The 22122-nt window shown below is 44.6% G+C and overlaps 1 protein-coding gene across 1 annotated transcript in view; it reads right to left on the bottom strand.

Moving 5' to 3' along the window:
• Positions 1-1192: 1192 nt before the first annotated feature.
• Positions 1193-22122, bottom strand: part of TEDC1 (tubulin epsilon and delta complex 1) — a 29237-nt gene continuing 8307 nt past the window's right edge. Inside the window, exons 4-8 of the mRNA XM_075281637.1 lie at positions 15077-15232; positions 11285-11383; positions 8235-8321; positions 7753-7953; positions 1193-1531 (exon numbers count right to left, since the gene is read on the bottom strand). Of these exons, the coding sequence (XP_075137738.1) occupies positions 1193-1531; positions 7753-7953; positions 8235-8321; positions 11285-11383; positions 15077-15232 (882 nt within the window). The remainder of the gene's footprint in view (positions 1532-7752; positions 7954-8234; positions 8322-11284; positions 11384-15076; positions 15233-22122) is intronic.

Here is a 22122-nt window from a genome sequence, read left to right on the forward strand (position 1 = left end):
TATACTTCTAGTTTAAGTGGATTTAAGACTTTTTCTAAATGCATTGCTTTATCAAAACTGCTTTGTTTGGCCGCTATCTTAATTTATTCACTTCATTGTTTACATACGTTTCTAGGACCACAGGCTTATCTGCTCAGTCCCTCAGTGATGTAGCTGCCTGCTCTCAGGGAGGGAGGGAGTGGCTGAGCGCTGGGAGCAGCTCTGAGCTGTGTATGTCTGACAAGTAACTGAGCTCCTCAGATAGGGGAGAGCTCCGAGATTTTTGAAATTTTTATCTCCTGCTCTTCCACTTATCAGTCGGTTTAATTGAATTTGACTGATAAGGGCTGAGATAGGGAGTCCGGTACCTCTGTATGTATTACAAACTGACTCAAATCCAGCTCTGCTACCTCAGCTTCATACTGTGGTAATGCATTTACAACCAATTCCTCATTACTGACTGCAAACATAGCAAATAGCAGAGCAAGTGAAACCCCGCCCACCAATGTGCTGAGAAAACCAGGAAGTGAAGAGAGCACACAGCCGGCAGGTTGGTGAACAAGGGTTATGGGAATACCCCTTTAAGACTATTCTTACATATTAGTCAGAAAAAAAGGTATCCAATGATAGGATTACTTTAACTTACACTTGTGAGATAACTCCTTCAACTTATTTTGGCGTTCCAAAAACTGTAAGTGTGCTTGGCTGTTTACAGAGCTCTCATGACAATCCATGGAGAGAGACGCACATGGGTGGCCAACTCTCCACTTATGGTTGCAGCAAAATAGGATGCAAGTCTATTAGACCGAAAACAACCCTAATCTACAACAGGGGTGAACCTGACCTTTTCACCGCCCGAGGCGAACGACAGAAAGCCGCGCCCCCCTTCCCCCGGGAGGAGGAGGCGGAGCAGAAGGGGCGTGGTGCCGCAAATGGGGCAGGGCTTAGCGGTGTTCGCAGGCAGGGAGAGGACCTGCTCTCTGCCTGAGCATGAGGGGAGGCCGCTGGAGCAGCGCTGCTCCAGCACCCATCCCCCCCCCCCCTTGTCCTGGACTGGCTTAGGTAAGCAAAAATGCCGCCCTCCCTGGGGCCCTGGCATAGCGCCGCTTGAAGCAGTCGCTTCGGGTCGCCTCATGGGAGGTGCGGCGCTGATCTACAAATCCAAAAATCCAGAGAATTAGTTTTTATAATATTTTATTGTAAAAAAAAAAAATCAATCCTTTGCTGGAGGAATACAGATAATTCCTTCGAGCTCTTCAATAATGTCATCCAACCTTTTCCTGCACTGATCTTGTAACTCTTGGTACACGGCTTCCATTTCCCGTATGGCGGACTGTAAACATTTTGTGACCTCGGTGACGTGAAGGTCACTGACAGAACAATCCTTATTCGCAGACCTTTGAAGCTTGCGTTCTTTAAGAAGGAGTCGATACGAGCCATGGATATCTTTGGCGTCTACACCTTGAGGTTTACGTTGCGCCACTTTCTTTTTTACCTCTTGCTTTATTTTTATCAGCTCCTTTTCACTAAATTGAGATTCCGTTTCTTTAATCTGTCGAGTGTAACGCAAAGACAATATAAAATAGCGAGTGAAAAGTAATTATAAAATAAAAGATGAAAACGGGAAAAAAAAGTGTTATTTTATTATGAGCTTTACAGGATGAAAGCGACACTTAGTATAATGGCAAACCTGCGAACACTACAATGGGAAAGGATTAGTCAGAAAGATTAGTCGCTTGATAAACAAAACATCCAGAATGTAAAGTCACTTCCCGGCAGACAGACAGGCGGCGCCTGAAATTTGGGTTCACGTAACCATTCCTACTGGAGTACCAAGAAATATCAAGTCTTTGTACCTGTATATGAATAGCTATTCTGCACTGACCTGCGGGATCTTCAGAATAACAAATTTATTTTTCCTATTTTTGTTCTTAAAGGGATCCTATCATTGGATACCCTTTTTTTCTGACTAACACGTAGGAATAGCTTTAAGAAAGTCTACTCTTCTCCTACCTTTAGATGTCTTCAAAGCGCCGCCGTTTGGTAGAAATCTGGGTTTTCTTCAGTAAGCAAATGAGTTCTCTCACAGCACTGGGGGCGGGCCCAATGCTGCGGGAGAAATCTCCAACGACGCCTCTATCTTCTTCTGGAACGGCCTCTCCCTGTGTCGTCTTCTGTCCTGGGTTTCAATTTTCCAGGCCTTGGGCCTCAGGCAGAGCCGACTGAGCATGCCGGCGGCCACAAGAAAATGGCCGCTTACACAACTTACTGAGGCCCAATGGCAGAGCCGACTGCGCATGCCTAGAAGATTGAAACCCAGGACGGAAGAAGACATAAGGAGAGGGTGTTCCAGAAGAAGAGTTCTCTCACAGCATTGGGGACGCCCTTGGTACTGTTTGAGTGCTGGGAACCGCCCCCAGTGCTGCGAGAGAACTGATTTGCATACCGAAGAAAGCCCGGATTTCTACCGAATAGCAGCGCAGAGAAGACATATAAAGGTAGGAGAAGAATAGCCCTTCTTAAAGAGGACCTTTCATCAGATTGGGCACAGGCAGTTTTATATACTGCTGGAAAGCCGACAGTGCGCTGAATTCAGCGTACTATCGGCTTTCCCGATCTGTGCCCCGGGTAAAACGCTATCGTCCCGGTACCGTAGCGCTTTAGTGTCAGAAGGGCATTTCTGACAGTTAGCCAGGAACGTCCTTCTGCCCAGCAGCGCCTATCGCGCTGTACAGTGTGAGCGGGGAGGAACGCCCCCTCCCCTCCTGATAATACTCGTCTATGGACGAGCTGTGTGAGCAGAGGGAGGGGGCTTTCCTCCTCGCTCACACTCTACAGCGCGATAGGCGCTGCTGGGCAGAAGGGCGTCCCTGGCTAACTGTCAGAAACGCCCTTCTGGCTGTAAAGCGTTACGGTACCGGGACCGATAGCGCTTTACACCGGGCACAGATCGGGAAAGCCGATAGTGCACTGAATTCAGCGCACTGTCAGATTTCCAGCAGTATATAAAACTGCATGTGCCCGATCTCATGAAAGGTCCTCTTTAAGGCTATTCCTACGGGTCAGTCAGAATAAAAGGGTATCCAATGATAGGTTTCCTATAAACACTTCAGTACCGGCCTATTTCCCCTGCTTCAGAACAGGATGCTTTTTTTTTTTTTTTTTTTTTTCAGTTTTTTTTTAGTACACGGTGTTTTGAGGGTTATAACGATTTTATTCCTTTGGGTTATTCAAATAGTTTATTTCCCACCATGATTTTTTTTTTCTTTATTTTAATATTCAAGAAAATGTAAGATAAGATAAGATAATGTAAGATGGCTGGAGGTGGAGGTTGCAGTAGACCTTGGGTAAGGTCTCGTTCACATCTGTGGTGGTATTCCATCCAGGGGAGTCCGCATGAGGACCCCCCCAAACGGAATACCGAACGCAACTGAAAGCGGTGTGCCAGTGAACGCACACAGACCCCTTATACTATAATGGGGTCCGTGTGCTTGCCACCAGATCTCCGTAGAGATCATGTGGACAGGAAAGTAGTTCACAATCTACTTTCCTCTCCACATGATTCGTGCGGGCAGCGCGCGGCAAGCACACGGACCCCATTATAGTCTATTGGGTCCATGTGCTTTTACTGAACAGCGCTAGCAATTGCGTTCGGTATTCCGTTCAGGGAGGGGGGGGGTCCCATACAGACTCCCACGGATGGAATACGAAAGCAGATGTGATCGAGGGGTAAGTGTCCATTTTGTGACCTCATGTACATTTAAAGGGGCTCTATCACTGAGAAAAGTCATTTTTAACTAATCACATCCTTGCATAGGCTTTAGAGAGTCTATTCCACACTTACCTTTAGTATGTAGATTGCCTCAGTGGTTTCTGAATAAGTCTGTTTTTATTCATATGTTAATTAGACTGGTGCCGATACATCGTGCACTCCTCTCCTATTGTTTCCTATGGGAGGCTGCTGATGACTCAGCTTCCTCTTTGCACACACACATAGGAGTGAATAGCAGAGACGAGTGCTGCTGGGAACTTCCTGTGCTGGCTGGAAGCTCATTAGCATATGAATAAAAACTGACTTATTCAGAAACCACTGAGACAATCTACATACTAAAGGTAGATGTGGAATAGCATTTGTAAAGCCTGTGCAAGCGTGTGTTTATTAGATAAAAATGACTTTTCCCAGTGATAGAGCCCCTTTAATGTGGAGATCTGCGGTGTATGATTTCAGGATGATATACAGGGTGTTTTTATGCCTGCAGTTCTTCTGATATCCATGGTGGTACCGTATAACACTCTGGTACTAGACTACTTTCCACATATCTAGTATCTTATTTCACCCCCTGTATTTATAGCCGTGTGGTGATCATTCTGACCATAATATCAGTGTTTTTATCGGCCCATTCTCACTTGATCATTGCCATTTGTCTACAATGTATGTATAGCAAGATATAAAAAAAATTGACATATTGCTCATATATTATATATGAAATATTGAATTGATTTTTAGTACCATCTTACATGAATTATATGAATGAATTGTGGTAAATTATCATGTGATTGTTATTCCTTGGTATTGATTACGTATCATACATTCTATATGAAGTTTTGCATTGATATTCAGTACTGTGTGTCCCCTGGTATGCTGTGACCTGTGCCCTATTGTTATGTTTTTAATGTAATTTATTTGCCAATAAATACACTTGTTCTATTGATATAGCTTTATTGCATTTTCCTTGTATCAAGATTATAGTGGGTTAGGCTTTTGTTGGAGTTACACAATAGAGAATTGTTAGCTAAGCCCTGACTATTTCAGTGGGACCGACTGACCATCTATATGTTTATGGGGGGGGGCACAAAGTGGCAGATTAAAAAGACAACAATGGATTTCAACTAACCGAACCTTGTGTTTGTGGGGAGATCGGTCGCTGCCAGAGTTGTCTTACTCCCAACTCAATAGGTGACGGTTATAATCATGTAATGCATGAAAAACATTGTTATCCTTAAAAGCTGAACGCTAGATATAGTTGCTTATGCTTGAAACTGGTATAATGTTATTTGATAAGATGGCGCCTGTTAAAAAAAACCAAATGCTTGGCTTGCTGCCAGAAGACAGCTCCCCAAGGTTACCACGCAGGACCGGGAGTAGTACTTTTTCTGTTTGATTGAGATGTCCCATACCAATCAGGGAGGAATATGAGACTTACGTTGTTGTTATCTCTGCTAATACTTAACCCCCGTGGTCTTAAATAAAAGTGCATCAGTATTTCCTCCTTGGTCGAGAGAGGAACGAATACCAACATTGTGTGTCTGGTGTCATTTCCTTACTGCTGGCGCTCAGCCTAATTAATTAGGACGACGACAGTTACCCAGGATTATTGGTCAATTAGTCATAAACACAGCTTTGACCTTATCAAATACATGTTACTCAAGCCAAGCATGAATGTGGGGAATCGGGAGAGATAACTTGTTTGGCCAACAGATGTATTCTGTGACTAACCAGCCTTACTATTATACAGTAATGTCATGAAAGATCTGGTTCATTCCATTCTACCCCAAATAGTTGTTCCTTTATCCTATTTCTCTACACACTTGTAACAACTAAGCTATGTATGGTTTAGAATGGCTTCTAGCTTACTTAGATATAGGAGATACAATGTAAAATGATACATACTGTCAGGGTCTGGGGTTGCTAGGTGGGGTGGCATAGACACACACGTCCAGTTTGTTTAGTCCAAAACAAAAGTAGAGTTTTATTTTCACTCACAAAAGGTAGTGCAGCAACAAAAGGAAACAATACAAAAAAAAAATACCTGCCCGGCTGGGCACTAACTAAACATAGAATAGGTTACCTCACCTAGATTAACATAAATCAAAAGCTAGTAGAATCATTCAGGACACAGCTCCAAAAATATGACCTCTCTCTTTGGCTCTCCAGCCCAGCTCTGCCCAAGTGTTGCTGCTGGAGCTGGCTTCTTAAGCCTCCTTGACAAGGAGATTCTCTGCAGCTGAGTCGCTGCCGGAACATCCCCAAAGTGTGGACTGGAGGGGGGTGGAATGACAGGTCCCACTACCAATCCTACCTGCCATTCCTAAAAATCCAGCCCAGTACTGAGCATTTACCAAAACATTCCTGGAGATTTCTCATCTCACCCACCTGAGTAGTCTGGGCGAGGTGTACACCCCCCTCCATTACCTGACCAATAGTCTATGAAATCCAATACAAATCTGACTTAATGGAATCTACCCAAGTTTGCCCCTTCATTCTTCTCTTTGCAACTCCAATTCATTCTACCTTTTCTTTATACGACCCCTAAAAGTTCATGCAGCATGTAGGGACTGTCTGCAGAACCTGAAAGGAAGTTTGTTAATTTTCCTATAAATGAGTCTGATTTCGGCAATGAATTACAGGGGTTATTTTTAGTAGGTCGGGTTATTTGTGAGCGCTGCAGGTGTAAATCTGATTCTAACTCCACAACCAATCAGACGTATTTATCACTGATGTGCCAAATGCTAATATTAACTATAATTGTCCCACAGGCGCAAAGTGCAGCACAAATAACTCTCGCACAAGTTCCATTTTACCAATACCAAAATGTTAACACATTAAGGGCCGGGTCAATTTTGTTGGTATTTATTTGCTTTCAGCTTTTCATCTAAAAACTATATATTTTTTGTGCCAAATGTAAAACTTATCATCGAACTACAAGATAGATTAGTCTTTTATCTGTGGTTCGGATTGTTGGGACGCTGTCGGATTATGTGAACAGGGATCCTTTGAGCATGGGCTGGTGCTTATGCATGCACTGAGGAGTCTTCATTCATCTCTGTAAGACTGCTAAAGAAATTGTGTAGCATTGGTCATTTCTGACACCAGGGGCCATAGGTGTACTTACACTGCCTGCATTTGGCGTTACCATACAGCCATCGCTGCATTCTGTACTCCTCTTCATAGGGTGCACACGTGTTCCTTGCTCAGCTCTTGAAATACCAGTAAGTGCACTCTGGAAACAGTCCCCAGCCTATCACTTGTGTTCCTACGTTATACAAGGTTCCTTCCCTTAGAGAAGTTGCCTGAACAATAAGGTTTCTAGTTCACTAGCAATATTGCTAAAGTCAGTTCCATTAACCTGTGTCCTACTTTCTACCTGTATACCCGACTCTGAACCTGATCAACCTGCCCTGACCCCTGCCTGAAAATTGTATTGACTCAACCCTGCCAGCCCTGATTTTTGCTCATACACCATGATGATCAAACTCTGCATGTCCTGACCTCAGTCAATGCACTACCTACCACCGTGCTTGTCCCTTTAATGCCATGTAGACGTATCATCTGACCGGTGTGTGTGAGGCATCATTATACTAAGGTGGTGGTGTGGGTCAGCCATGACTATAGTAAGGTGGTGGCCTGGGTACAGAGACCCCAGATAAAACAAAAGATAGAAGTGTTTAGCTGAGAGTTGTGCCTCTTTGGTTGTGTTTGGTTCTACGTGGAGACGCAACCAGATTGGTGTACAAACTCATACATGCTATGAGTCCTTACACCATTAAGCCGGCCTCTCCAAGGATCAGCCTATACAACCCCTTGGCACTTCTGACCCTTTGCCTTTCTCAGCAGCCAGATCCTCATCATCAGGGAGTCACTGCACCCATAACCCAATTACAACCATCTTCTTACATATCCCTACACCATGTTAAAAACAGATTTTTTATACTGTATAAAACCATAAATAAATTGTAAACTGGTTTCACACCATATGGAATATAATCTCCTACCTGTTCCTGTAATGAGGGGTTTCGGAGTACAACCAGCTTGTGGAGTTGATCTTGTGTATCACGTACGCACTTGCGTAACACGTTTATATCAGTAGGCATATACAGTGGTTGTGCGCTACTTGGGACAAATGTGCAGACTGAGCTCCAAGTTGCAGTAGGGCAGCTATGGTCATCTTCATATGCAGACTCCAAGACCGTGTCCTATGAAGTGTGAAAATGAAAAAAAAATAAAAAATCACTTATTAGGGGGGGTTCTTCCCTAGGTGTTAGAGCTGCAGGACCTGTGCCGCCCAAGGTGTCGATACAATGCCAATAGGACCAAAGGACTATGATCACCGCGCTTCACCTTATATTGATAAATGTGATCATAGTCCTTTGGTCCTATTGGCATTTAACACATTGATGTCCTACTTTATGCTACTGCACTCTCTTAAGGAAAGATCATCATGTGTAAGAAGCAGAATAAAGGTAAGACACCTCACCATCCATTGCCAGTATACAGATTCTAGATGTTTCCACTCCATGTAGGCTTCTAAGCAGGACATCTCAGACTCCATTGCTTGCAGGAACTGTAGAAAGAAGATCATGTATTTCCAGTATCATTTATAACATGTGGCTATAGTTCTCCTAAAAATATTACTGACAAAAAGATAATATACAGGGGTTATTTCACCATTACACAACATATCCACTGTATAGATCATAACAAGTGATACAAAAACATTCCAGGAAAGACTTCTGACGTTTAAAGGGATCCTAACATTGGATCCCCTTTTTTTATCTAACACGTAGGAATAGCCTTAAGAAAGGCGATTCTTCTCCTACCTTTAGATGTCTTCTGCGCGCCGCCGTTCAGTAGAAATCCGGGTTTTTCTTTGGTATGCAAATTAGTTCTCTCACAGCACTGGGGGCGGTCCTCAGTGTTCAAACAGCACTATGGTCATCCCCAATGCTGCGAGACAAATCTCCAGTGATGCCTCCATCTTCTTCTGGAACACCCTCTCCCTGTGTCTTCTTCCGTCTTGGGTTTCAATCTTCTAGGCCTCAGGCCGAGCTGACTGTGCATGCCTGGGCTACAAGAAAAAGGCCACTTACCCCAGCGTACTGTGTAAGTGGTCATGGGCATGTGCAGTCAGCTCTGCCCGAGGCCCGATGGCAGAGTCGATTGCGCATGCCTAGAAGATTGAAACCCATGACGGAAGAAGACGCAGGGAGAGGGCGTTCCAAAAGAAGATGGAGGCGATGCTGGAGAGTTCTTTCGCAGCATTGACAACACCCCCAGTGCTGCGAGAGAACTCATTTGCATACCGAAGAAAACCCGGATTTCTACCAAATGGCAGCATGGAGAAGACATCTAAAGGTAGGAGAAGAAAAGCCCCATCACAGATTTTACAGTGGGGCCAGGAGCTTCAAGTTACGCCTTTGCTCCATCTACAGAAGAAGTAAGAATGGACTGTCTTGACAGCTGCCAGAGGGTGAACCGGAACGATTTTGCTAGCAGTCCGTTCCAGCTATATACCAAGAGGGACAACAAGTAAGAAGAAAATGGTAAATAGGGTATTTTTCTTCCAGAATCATTGCAAAGTACTAAAAAAACAGCTACAAACAGCGTTTCAGGGCTTTCCGCATGAAGATGATTGATGGGATAAAATAGCAGCAAATAACTTGTCTTTCTTTGGAGGCCATTTCATCATTTTGTATCACTCAACACAATTACTCTTCTTTCTTGTACTTTCTCCGAGCGCTACTTATAGTGAAGAACACTTTGTGCTGAAGGTACGACCGCTCCATTATCCATCGAAAACGGTTTCCTCCAATTGTTCCCAATCTTCTTTCCCACCTTACTTAGAATCCCTCTAGGGCTCTCTTTTTTGTGATTTTACAGCATTTACCTTTGTCATTTTTGGATAAATCGGTCGGAAAACCCCTTTAAGTAGCCGCTAAATAGAGCCGGAGCCTCGCTGTGTCCGAAAGCTGCCCGTACGCATGAAATGATATGGGACAATTTTGGTTATATTTACCGACCATTGTTTGAAAACTTATCCAAGCAAATGTTCACCATGACCTCGGTGCGGGGAAGGATTGAAACCAGGATTAAAAGGGAATGTATCGTCATTTTATTTACTAAAACCAGATCGTAAAAGATCATTTTTTTTCTTATATGTTTTAATTTTCTGACTGTAGTTTTTTTTATTTTTTACTATATTTTCTGTATATTATTATGGGGCTGCCATTCTTTGCTCTATTACCAGTATTCAGGCCCCATGCACAGAATTGAGAGTGCTGTTCGATGTAGGGCCGAGTTTGCAGTAGGATACACTCAGATGACCCCCGAGTGCATTCAGGGATGTACTTCCCTCTATGGGGGCTTCCGATCCATTCTGTTCCAATGACACGGAATAGGATAGGACTTGCTTTACGTTCTGCGGAATAGACCCCTCGGAGAAGCCTCAGCCTGCATACTCGGTCACGTGCATTAGGCCTTATTGATATGCTTTACATCAGTCTCATGGCCATAGCAATACTCCAGAGCTGACTGATTGAAGCTGATTGCTACAAAGAAAACCCCTACAGAACTAGTAATTATCAGTCTATAATTAGGTTTAGTAGCCAGAGTGAAAATGGCCAGATTTAGTAAATGTAGATCATGACATAGAAAATTTAAAAAATATATATAATCAAAAACCAATACAAACAAAATTCATACAAAATATAAAAACTTGGTTTAAAATAAAACAAAAAAAATCCCTGCTGAACAGACATTTTCCCCTTGTGACAACCTCTTGAAACAGAAGATGTCTGGAGATTCATGGCGCCTTAACCAGGGGCAGTATAAATTCCCCAGAAGCTCCCCACCACTACTTGCAATCGATCCCAGTTGCCCAGGGATTTGTTTCGGGCCAAGCTAGTGTTTAAAATATTTTCTAAAAAAAAAACATAGTAGCTTTGGGATTTTTTTTTAATGTAGATTGTTAGCCCCATATAGGGATCACAATGTATATTTTTTTTCCTATCCGTATGTCTTTGTAGAATGGGAAGAAATCCACACAAACACAGGGAGAACATACAAACTCCTTGCAGATGTTGTTCCCGGTGGGATTCAAACTCAGGACTCAAGCGCTGCAAGGCTGCAGTACTAACCACTGAGCCACTGTGTTGCCCCCAGTTGCTTTGGGATTTCACGCTACCCATGGTCCTGGCCTGTCCTAACAGATTCATTTACTACTGGAAATTGTACGATTTGTGTAGAACATTTTGGATCCCATGCAGCTGCCGTGGGAGTCTGATCGCAGCATCGCACCGTATTGGCAGAGTCCTGGGGCAGCCATTAGGAACGAAGATTGTATTTTACTGTCCCATTAGCTTTTTAGAGAGGGACAATGCAGGGCGAGCCATTGTGCTCTTCCTTGCTCTTGGCAGCACTTATAAATCCATTACCTCCCCTCTCTTACATAATGCTTTGTGAATTGGCTTTGCTAGTCTTCACGTTGCGGCACGGCTTTGTTAGTACAGCTCCGTTTACCTTGCTTACCTTATCACAGCTTTTAGGTTGGTGAATGAGCTCTGTTTCCATGACAGACAAATGACCAGCAGCTTTGTCAATGTGGCAACCTTGGGTGTACGAATGGACCTAAAGGACAAAATTATATATATAAAAAAAAAAAGAATAGTTACGGTATATTCATCAAAGGAGTTTACCAGGGTAGTAAAAAGATTCCTACAATGGCTGAGTATGGATGGCCTACCACAACAAAACGTGGCCATGTCCCAGATATGGCAGGATCCCCGCGGCTCTCCACTTCCTGGCGTCCGACACACATACAGTCCCTGACAAAAGTTCTGTCGCTTTTCCATGTTGTGGAATCAGAAGCTTATAACCTGACTTTAAATTCATCTATTGGTTTAAGAAATGACTCCTATGAAAGCTGAAAACCTCCCAAATGTGATTTTTATTAAGAAAATAAATTGGATGGAGTGATGAAGGAAGGGGCAGAGTGAGGAAGGAAGGGGCAGAGTGAGGAAGGAAGGAAGGAAGGGAGGGACGGAGTGAGGAAGGAAGGGAGAGAGTGAGGAAGGAAGGGAGAGAGTGAGGAAGGAAGGGACGGAGTGAGGAAGGAAGGGACGGAGTGAGGAAGGGAGGGACGGAGTGAGGAAGGAAAGGAAGGCGTGAGGAAGGAAGGGAAGGAGTGAGGAAGGGAGGGACGGAGTGAGGAAGGAAGGGACGGAGTGAGGAAGGAAAGGAAGGCGTGAGGAAGGAAGGGAAGGAGTGAGGAAGGGAGGGAAGGAGTGAGGAAGGAAGGGAAGGCGTGAGGAAGGAAGGGACGGAGTGAGGAAGGAAGGGAAGGAGTGAGGAAGGGAGGGAAGGAGTGAGGAAGGGAGGGAAGGAGTGAGGAAGGGAGGGAAGGAGTGAGGAAGGAAGGGAGAGAGTGAGGAAGGAAGGGAGAGAGTGAGGAAGGAAGGGACGGAGTGAGGAAGGAAGGGACGGAGTGAGGAAGGGAGGGACGGAGTGAGGAAGGAAAGGAAGGCGTGAGGAAGGAAGGGAAGGAGTGAGGAAGGGAGGGACGGAGTGAGGAAGGAAGGGACGGAGTGAGGAAGGAAAGGAAGGCGTGAGGAAGGAAGGGAAGGAGTGAGGAAGGGAGGGAAGGAGTGAGGAAGGAAGGGACGGAGTGAGGAAGGAAGGGACGGAGTGAGGAAGGAAGGAAGGAAGGGACCGAGTGAGGAAGGAAGGGACGGAGCGAGGTGAGAGGGGTTAGTGTGGAAGTTTAATAGCAGGAAGCTGAACCAAGTAAACAAATGCAGGAGCTCCCAGAGACACCCAGAAAAGACTCAAAACACGGCTAAAGGTATATGGGTGCATTTATCAACCCATTAATAGCACTAATAGATTTTTTTATTTTTTTTTAAACATTTTTTTACGCTCATGCGATGGACTCCCCCACATAAGTATGCACCGCATTCATTCCTGCAGGCTACGGTTTGCATCTAAAGTTCCCTGACAAAGGCGAGTAATAATTCGGGATCTATACCTGGCAGAGTATTCTATACACACAGCATATTCTGTGACCAGGAGGTCGGAGGTTAGAGTACAGGTTTACAAGCCTCTTAGCTGATTTAATGTGACATGTAAAGTAACTTCCATACTTAAAATTCATCTGAACAATAGATACTCAAATTGCTTAAGTGCTCTAAGGGAATGAAGACGCTACAATCATTTGGAGTCCTATAGACAGAATAAGAAAGCCTTTTACACATGAGTTTGACTCTCCTTGGATGCCGCAAGCCAGCATTTATAGCTGCTCCAGTTCTCCCGCGGCTTATATGCCACTTCAAAGCACTTCTTCATTTATAAGCATGAACAGCTGTGTTCAGCTGATAGCCTGGAACTAAAATAGGTTAAAATCACCATAGTCGGAGGAACAAATTAGGGACCGACATTATTAGTGATTCCCTACTAAAGTTATTACTGGTAGCAGGAGCATTCCAGTAACCATGAGGTAATACAGGGGATTCTGCATCCTATGGGGTTCACCCACAACTCCATACATCCCAAGTCTGGCCGATTTGGAGGTTTAAAGGGAGATGGGTATCAACCCATCCCCACAGATAGATAGGTTAGGGTCTCCTGAATCAAACAGAGGTTTCCCTTTGTGAATCGCTCCCTCCATTGCCCAGATAACAACCTTTTTGTCAATGTGTGACATCTATGCTGAATGCAGTCTTGATCCAACCAAGACGGACTGCATCTTACAGGGCTATCATATTACAACCCTTCATCAAAGTTTATGTAAAGGGGAGGAGCCAAGTGAGAGTGATTTTGGCTTTTTAGTGTCAAAATGCAAATGAGCTCTCGGCAGCAATTATGTTGATGTCCAAAGAGGTAAGCGGCAGCACCAAAATTGATCCAAAGAGCCCATTTTCATATTAACCCCCCCCCCCCCCCCCCCCAAAAAAAAAAAAAAAAAAAAAAAAGAAGAAAAAAAAAATCTCGGTAATGCTTGCTTGCATTTTGACAAAAAAGGCAGGATCACTCTCATTTGGCTCCTCCTCTCAACATGAACTTCAATGAAGTGCTGTGATATAACTCTGTAAGATGCAGTCCGTCTTGGTTGGATCAAGACTGCATAAGGCATAAATTTTGCACATTTAAGGTGTTATCTGGGCAATGGAGGGAGCGATTCACAAGGAGAAAACACTGTTTGATCCAGGTAACCCTAACCTATTTATTTGTGGGGCTGGGTTCTTGTGACAGGAAGTCTTCAACTTATTTGCTGTTGTAGAAGCGATTCTGGTTTAAAAGAGATTTTGTTAAAGGGATCCTTTCATTGGATACCCTTTTTTTCTCCCTAAAACGTAGGAATAGCCTTAAAGGCTATTCCTCTCCTACCTTTAGATGTCTTGTCCGTGCCGTCATTCGGTAGAAATCCCGGTGTTCTTCAGTATGCAAATGAGTTCTCTCGCAGCACTGGGGGCGTCCCCAATGCTGCGAGAGAGCTCTCCAGCACCACCTCTAACTTTGCCTGGAATGCCCTCTCCCTGTGTCTTCTTCCGTCCTGGGTTTCAATCTTCTAGGCCTTGGGCCGAGCCAACTGCGCATGCCTGGGCCACAAGAAAATGGCCGATAACACCAGCTTACTGTGTAAGCAGCCACAAGAAAATGGCCGCTTACACCAGCTTACTGTGTAAGCAGCCATTTTCATGTGGCCTGGGCATGCGCAGTCGGCTCTGCCCGAGGCCTAGAAGATAGAAACCCAGGACGGAAGACGACGCGCAGAGAGGCCATTCCAGAAGACAAAGGCGGCGCTGGAGAGTTCTCTCTCAGCATTGGGGATGCCCCCAGTGCTATTTGAGTGCTGGGGAACGCCCCAAGTGCTGCAAGAGAACTCATTTGCATACTGAAGAAAGCCCAGATTCTACTAAACAGCAGAGCAGAGAAGACATCTGTCTATCTTTCTGTCTTATCTTCACTCTCACTTGGTTCCTGCTTCCCCTCCCCTATCCAAAAATTTCAATGAAGTGCTGTAATAAGATAGCTCTGTAAGCCAAGTCCGTCTTGGCAAGACCAAGACAGTATTTAGCAGAGCTTTCTGAATGTTACTTGAGTAGGAGAGTGACAGAGTAGCCAAATACGTGGAGAGTGAGGCATTTCTGTCTGATAACATTTTATAACATTTCTTAAATTGATGTTTACTAATGATTTATGCAAAGTTGGTTGAAATAGGAGTGACCATTTAAAGGAACACCTACAAATTATTTTTTTTTTGTAAAATAAGAAGTCTCCTAAGAAGTACCTTAAAAATATTGTAAGTGAATAATCCTTCAGTACCTTGTGCAAAATTGCGCATTCCTCTAGCCGAGCGGCGTACAGCGTCCTCCAGCAAAATTGTAGCTTTCCATTCATCCACTGGAGGAATCGAACGTCCACGTCTTTTTTAGTAGAAGAAACGTCTTTAGATTTTTGGATCAATGCATCATGAGGACACTAGAGGAAGGAAAAGTAAAAGAATAAAAACCTCTTTTTTCATTTCTTTCAGGCTTGAAGCATGTCACATATTTCCATCATCAGATTTACACTATTCATATTCACGATAACAAACCCATGTAATATAACGTAACACGCCACAAGACTGATCTTTTGTACAGCTCATAAAATAGAGCCTTGAAGCGTCTTCTCCCTATGGCCGCTCTTGGGAAAAAAAGAAAATAATTTCCCTTGCGGCCACTCTTATAGTTACTTCTGGCCATATAATGTGGATTTTCCTATACAGCAGATAATAGAAAGCATTCCTGGTGCTACAGTGAAAGCTACAATACTTAGGCATGTTGATGACCCCTCATCTGCCAAATCAGACAGCGGCTAGTCCTTGTAGTCTGTGTACCTGTATAAAGCTATCCTCAAGGGGATTGATTTTTCACAATCATGGAGGCCGCACATTGTTATATAGGGCCGGTCGCCTCTCCAGACCTGTAACCATTTGTATTCCTCATGAAATAAGCGAAGCATCTTTTCATGTAACGCTGCCTTAGGCTATTCCTCTGTTACTCCTCCTGGAAATGTAAGAATAAACTACAAAGTGTGTAACCAATGTTGTCTTAAAGGGATCCTATCACTGGATACCTTTATTTCTGACTAACACATAGGAATAGCCTTAAGAAAGTCTATTCTTCTCCTACCTTTAGATGTCTTCTCTGCGCCGCTATTCATTATAAATCCTGGTTTTCTTTGGTATGCAAATGAATTCTCTCGCAGCACTGAGGGCGTCCCCAATGCGGCAAGAGAACCCTCCAGCGACACCTCCATCTTCTTCTGGAATGCCCTCTCGCTGTGTCTTCTTCCGTCCTGGGTTTCAATCTTCTAGGCCTCAGTTAGAGCCGACTGCGCATGTTCTTGTGGCCCCTTACACAGCTTACTGAGTAAGCGGCCACTTTCTTGTGGCCCAGGCATGTGCAGTCGGCTCTGCCCGAGGCTTAGAAGATTGAAACCCAGGACGGAGGAAGACACAGGGAGAGGCCGTTCCAGAAGAAGATGGAGGCGGCGCTGGAGAGTTCTTTCGCAGCATTGGGGACGCCCCCAATGCTGTTTTGAGCGCTGAGGCCCTCCCCCAGTGCTGCAAGATAACTCATTTGCATACTGAAGAAAACCGTGATTTCTACCGAATGGTGGCGTGGAGAAGACATCTAAAGGTAGGAAAAGAATAGCCTTTCTTAAGGCTATTCCTACGTATTAGTCAGAAAAAAAGGGTATCCAATGATAGGATCCCCATAAATAGTTTGTTTCCCTACTAAATCTATTTGGACAGTATCAGACTGTGTAGGACAGGGGTATCAAACGAATTTTAATTGAACTCTACATTAGCCTTAAGCCCCACATTGTGGAAATGCAGCTTTTTTTTTGCAGATTTTGCTGCGTTTTATGAGCCACAGCCAAGAATGGCTACAGAAGGAATAGGAAGTTCTTATACTTATCCGGAAGAATATTAAAAGAGGTGCCCAGCCGGGCGCCATATCAGCGCTTTGCAGGGAAAAGAGGTAAATATTATATTCCCTATACCTTCAGAAAGTAGAGTGGTGAGGGGAACTATGAGGTTTAAGGGCCTGGTCACAAGGGTGACGAGTGTGACCCCTATAGCTGTTTGTTCTGTCTTTGGCCAGTACTGAGGACCTTCTGGCTGAAGACAGAACAAAGTAATGTCATGTAATGTGGCTTACAACACATAATATAGCCCCATTTTATTGGCCACAGTATATGACTACTCATCTATTCACGCTCCTGTCCAGGTCCGCCATCAGGGCAAGCTGTACCAAATATGAAGAACACCAGGACGTAACATTCCAGCGTTCTTCAGCGTTGTGACGCAACATCCAGTAGGATCTAGAGGCAGCAGAAACCAGTGTGGAAAGGAGTAGAGGTCTAAATTATTGACCACTACCTATTGCAATAATATACCGTATTTTTCGGACTATAAGACGCACCTAGGTTTTAGAGGAGGAAAATAGGGAAAAAAAATTTGAAGCAAAAAACTGGTAAAATATTTAATATATGGGAGTTGTAGTTTTGCAACAGCTGCAAGGCCACATTGACAGGTGACCCTGCAGCTGTACGGGGATGCATAGAGTGTTTTTTTTTGCGGGGCCAGATGTACTTTTTAGTTATACCATTTTGGGGAATGTCTATTTCTTAGATCACCTTGTATTGAAAAAAAACCCGGTGGTTTAGCACTTGTGATATTGACGTTCACCGTACAGGAAAACTATTAGTAGACCGGGCATTTTCGGACACAGGGATACCTAATGTGTATGTGTTTGACATATGATTTTCTACTTTTATATGTATTCTAGGGAAAGGAGGTGATTTAGAACTTTAGAACTTTTATTTATTTCATATTTTTATTATATATTTTTAAAGCTTTTTTTTTTTTTTTACTATTTTATTCCCCCCCGGGGGCTTGTACCTGCAGTCACTTGATTGCAAGTCCCATAGACGGCAATACAACTGTATTGCCGTCTATGGGACATTCTGTGTATTAGTATTACGGCTGGTCATAGAGACCAGCCGCAATACTAATATAGCCGTGACAGGCCGGGGAGCCTCATTAGGCTCCCGGCTGTCACCCGAACAGGTCGGCTCCTGCGTTATCGCCGCGCAGGAGCCGGCCTGCAACTTCACAGGTATGGGGCCGGTAGGGACCGGCCCCGGGGGAGAAGGGGCCGCCGATACTGACCCGGCATCCGCTGTACTAGAGAGGCGGATGCCGGCGAGGGATAGACGCCGGCACAGGTGCCGGGCCTGAGACATCGCTGCGCTCCTCTGCCCTGCATGAAGCCAGCGGCGGGGGGACGGAGGAGCGGAATAGCATCACTCCTCCCGCTGCTGGCTTCATGCAGGGCAGAGGAGCGCAGCGATGTCTCAGGCCCCGGCACCTGTAATGGCGTCTATCCCTCGCCGGCATCCGACATCTACACATTCGGACTATAAGACGTGCCCTTCTTTTCCCCAAAAATTTTTTTGCGTCTTATAGTCCGAAAAATACGTAGGAAGTGGCCTAAAAAGAACCCCCTACAGTCCCCAGTTCATCCTATGAGGCGCTGTCTGAGGCTATCGCCTCAGGTCGCCTCAAAGCAGATAGAGCTGTGACGTGGAAAACCGTGAGCTAGAAAACACAATGCCGTGGTCTGGATTTGAATATATTATATACAGGGTGTAGATACTGTAAGAGAAAAGAGCCGAGAGCAACGTTTTGGCTGTGAGAACCCATCCTCGGGCAATTCGAATCTATATAAGTCGTGCTGGAGGCCGCATATCTAGCACAAATCAGTTTCTTGTAGCGCCCAGGAGAAGTGATCCTGGTAAGGAACCCTAGGATGGGGGAGATGTAAGTCTTCCCTTAGGCTGAGATCACATGGAGTTTTTTGGTCAGGAATTTGGTCAGGAATCCGCCTCCAAAAAAAGCCTAAAAAGATTAAAAAAAAAATCTGTAATTACCCATATTCCTGGAGCGGTCATGTGACCAGCCCAGGGACACTTTCTGATAATCCGGTGACGTTCCGCTTCCGAAACGTCACGTCACCTCCTCCCCTATCCCCATCAATTCTTACCAAGCCTTCTTGTGACCAGGGAACGGCTCCACCCCCTCTTCCTGTCTTGTAGCAGTGGGCGGAACAGGTTAGCTAGGGAGACGGGGGAGGGGCTAGTTATGGGCCAGATTGCTACTCTTCGTGAAACAGGGAGGGTGGGAGGGGCTAGGCTTAGTGAGTCAGGATGGGTAGGAGGGGCTAGGCTTAGTGAGTTAGGATGGGTAGGAGGGGTGAGGCTACTGAGACAGTGAGGATGGGAGGGGCTAGGCTTAGTGAGAGAGGTTGGGTGGGAGGGGCTAGGCTAGTGAGGATGGGAGGGGCTAGGCTTAGTGAGACAGGGAGAGTGGGAGGGGCTAGGCTATTATTAATGTTTATTTATATATAGCACCATTAATTCCATGGTGCTTTACATTTGGGGGTTTACATACAATACACAAAATATACAGGTGGATATAATACTAACAGTGATCGGCTGGCACAGTGGGGTAGAGGGTTCTGCACGCGAGGGCTTACCATCTATGAGGAAAGGGGGGTAGAGACAGAAGGAGAGGGGGAGACTTCAGGCTATTGAGGCAGGGAGGGTTAGGCTCAGTGAGACAGGGAGGGTTTTTTTTGTAACAGTGAGAGAGGAAGGGGGCAGAGTTAGTGGTAGCAGCTACACAAGAAGCTAACACCTTGTAAACAAAAGCAGGGGGTGCAGCAGCAACCAGAGACACTCAGAAATCACTCCAAACACTGCTAAATATATGGGTGTACTAATTAACCCATTACTAGCACTAACACACCTTTCTTTATTAAAAAATAAATAAATAAATTCTGCCCGGAAAACCCCTTTAATGTCACTGATTCCTCACCACAGACTCAAGATCTATAAGTAATATTCCTACTTCTGAAATGCAAAACCATCAACGACAATACCTTTTTGGGTTGGAATGATGATAATAAGAATGTAAAGAATCAGTTATAAGACAGGTAAGCTCGGATATACAACGCAATACTAACTGCGAAGTGTGTTGCCAAGTAACAGGGACGTTACGGTTACTTTAGATTGCTAGAAAGGAAGAAAAAGCAATATCAATATGGTAAAATGGATACAGTTCAGACTCCAGTGGATATGTCAGAGTAGAAACATACAATCTGAAACCATTAATGGGGAGGCGCAGTTATGTGAATGGATATGATACACTGCAAGACGAGGCCAATAGAAAAGTATTAGATTACGCTCAGACTCCATGTACGTGCGCTGTCTAGGTAGTGTCTCCGCTTAGACAAGCATCCTCGCAACACCCATATATACACACACTAGGTGCTGGCTAGTTATTGGGGGTCCACAATGATACAAAGGCTGTATTATAGATGTAAAAACTGTTCCAGGATTGTAAAACTGTTTGGGTTTAAAGACACCGCAGTCTCTTCACCGAGTACCAAACACAACCCTATACACGTCGTAGAAGCTGTGCTTGGTAAGGCAGTTCAGTGCTATTTACTTGATTGGGACTGGGCTGCTGCTGTACCGAGTGACTAATGAACGTGAGGCAACTGGCACAGGGAAGAGGCCATAGTGCACCACGGTCTCTTCACGCAAGGGTCCCAGGTGTCATACCCCAACCTATATTATTTTGATGACCTATCCTAAGTGTAGGTCATCAATATACAATTTCCAGAAAAACCCTTTTAAAGCCATTTATATACAGCTTAAGGGCAGTGGTTCAAAACTGGGGTGCCGTAGAGACCCTACAGGGGTGTCGCAACAATCCAGAGGAGAAAGGACCTTGTGTATGTTTCTTTTCAACTACACTGCATCCATAGGATGTCAATATAGTTTAGTAGAACGATGGAGCAGGAAGCCTTTAGCTTCTTGCTTTACCACTCAGGCATCTGCTAGTGATGTCTGGTGCTGCACAAAAGAGCAGCAACTCTCCGGGGGAACACAGAAGTGTTACCTGCCTGAGACCATTGGGGAATATTATACTGAGTTTGGCCACTGGGGAGCAATATTAGATGTCTGAGGGCCATTGGGGAGCATTAGGCTGAGTTCAGATGGGGTTTTTTTGGTAGGATTTTGACGCGGAATTTGCATCAAAATCCTGACCAAAAAAAACGTCTCCCATTAAAATCAATGGGTACCGGTCATTTCCATTTTCCGCAAGCGGTTTGCTCCCGCTCATGGAAAAAAGAAGCAACATGCCCTTTCTTCAGGCGGTTTTGGCGGCCGGTTCAGCCGCGGATGTCCGCTTGCAGACACTCCCTCCCAACTAGGCCCATTCATTTGGGCCTAATCCGGAGCGGAGTGCCACGACTGGATGTTAGTGCACTGCACCAGCATCCAGTCGCGGCTACCGGTTTTTTGGTCCGGAACCTGAGGCAGCCTCCGTGTCAAATTCTGGACCAAAAATCCCCATTTGAACTCAGCCTTATACTGTGTTTAGCCACTAGGGAGCATTATTACCTGTCTGAGGGCCACTGTAGAGCATTATACTGTGTTTGGCCACTGGTGGCATTATTAGGTGCTTGGGGAAGCATTATAAAGTGGGGGCAACCGGACAGTATTAGACTGTGTTGGGCCACTGGGAATCATGATAGGAGCCACTAAGGGAGCCTAGTGATGGTAAAAGGTGAATCTTTATATGTGCTGGATGGAAAGATGCATTCACACGGCGCAGTTGTGTGATGCAGAAAAAAATACATGCAGTTTTTTAATTTTTTTTCCTTTTCCTATCAGTATGTCTTTGTATGTTCTCCTTGTGTTTACGTGGATTTCCTCCCAATCTACAAACTCCTTGCAGATATTGTTCCTGGCGGGATTGGAACCAAGGACTTCAGCGCTGCAAGGCTGCAGTGCTAACCACTGAGCCACCGTGTTGCCCCAAATACATGCAGTTTTGAGGTGATTTTTGGTGAACTTTTCGGTGAAACAAATTTATGTGCCAGTTGTAAATGCAAAAACTGCACTAAAAAAAACACAACAACAAAAAAAAAACCCATAAAATGTTGTTTTTGTTAAAAATGATTTGGTAAGGGGAAAAAAAAAAAATTTGAATCTGAAAAGGTTTGGTCTACGGTCTTCAAATACTCTAGAGAAGACAGATCTGCTTTCCCAAAATGGCCCTTCTAGTTACTTCCGGGTTCACTATAACACGGCTAAAATGGTAAGAGCTGAATTCTTGGCTTCTTGTACGACTACCTCAGAAAGCCGCGCAGATGACTTTTTCTTCCGGCATTGAAGCGTCTGATTAACATTTTCCAGCTCTACTTATTGGCACACATATGCACTTAAAGCCGCATGGAGTCATTTAT

Source organism: Leptodactylus fuscus, chromosome 7, assembly GCF_031893055.1.
Source record: "Leptodactylus fuscus isolate aLepFus1 chromosome 7, aLepFus1.hap2, whole genome shotgun sequence".
Lineage (NCBI taxonomy): Eukaryota > Metazoa > Chordata > Amphibia > Anura > Leptodactylidae > Leptodactylus > Leptodactylus fuscus.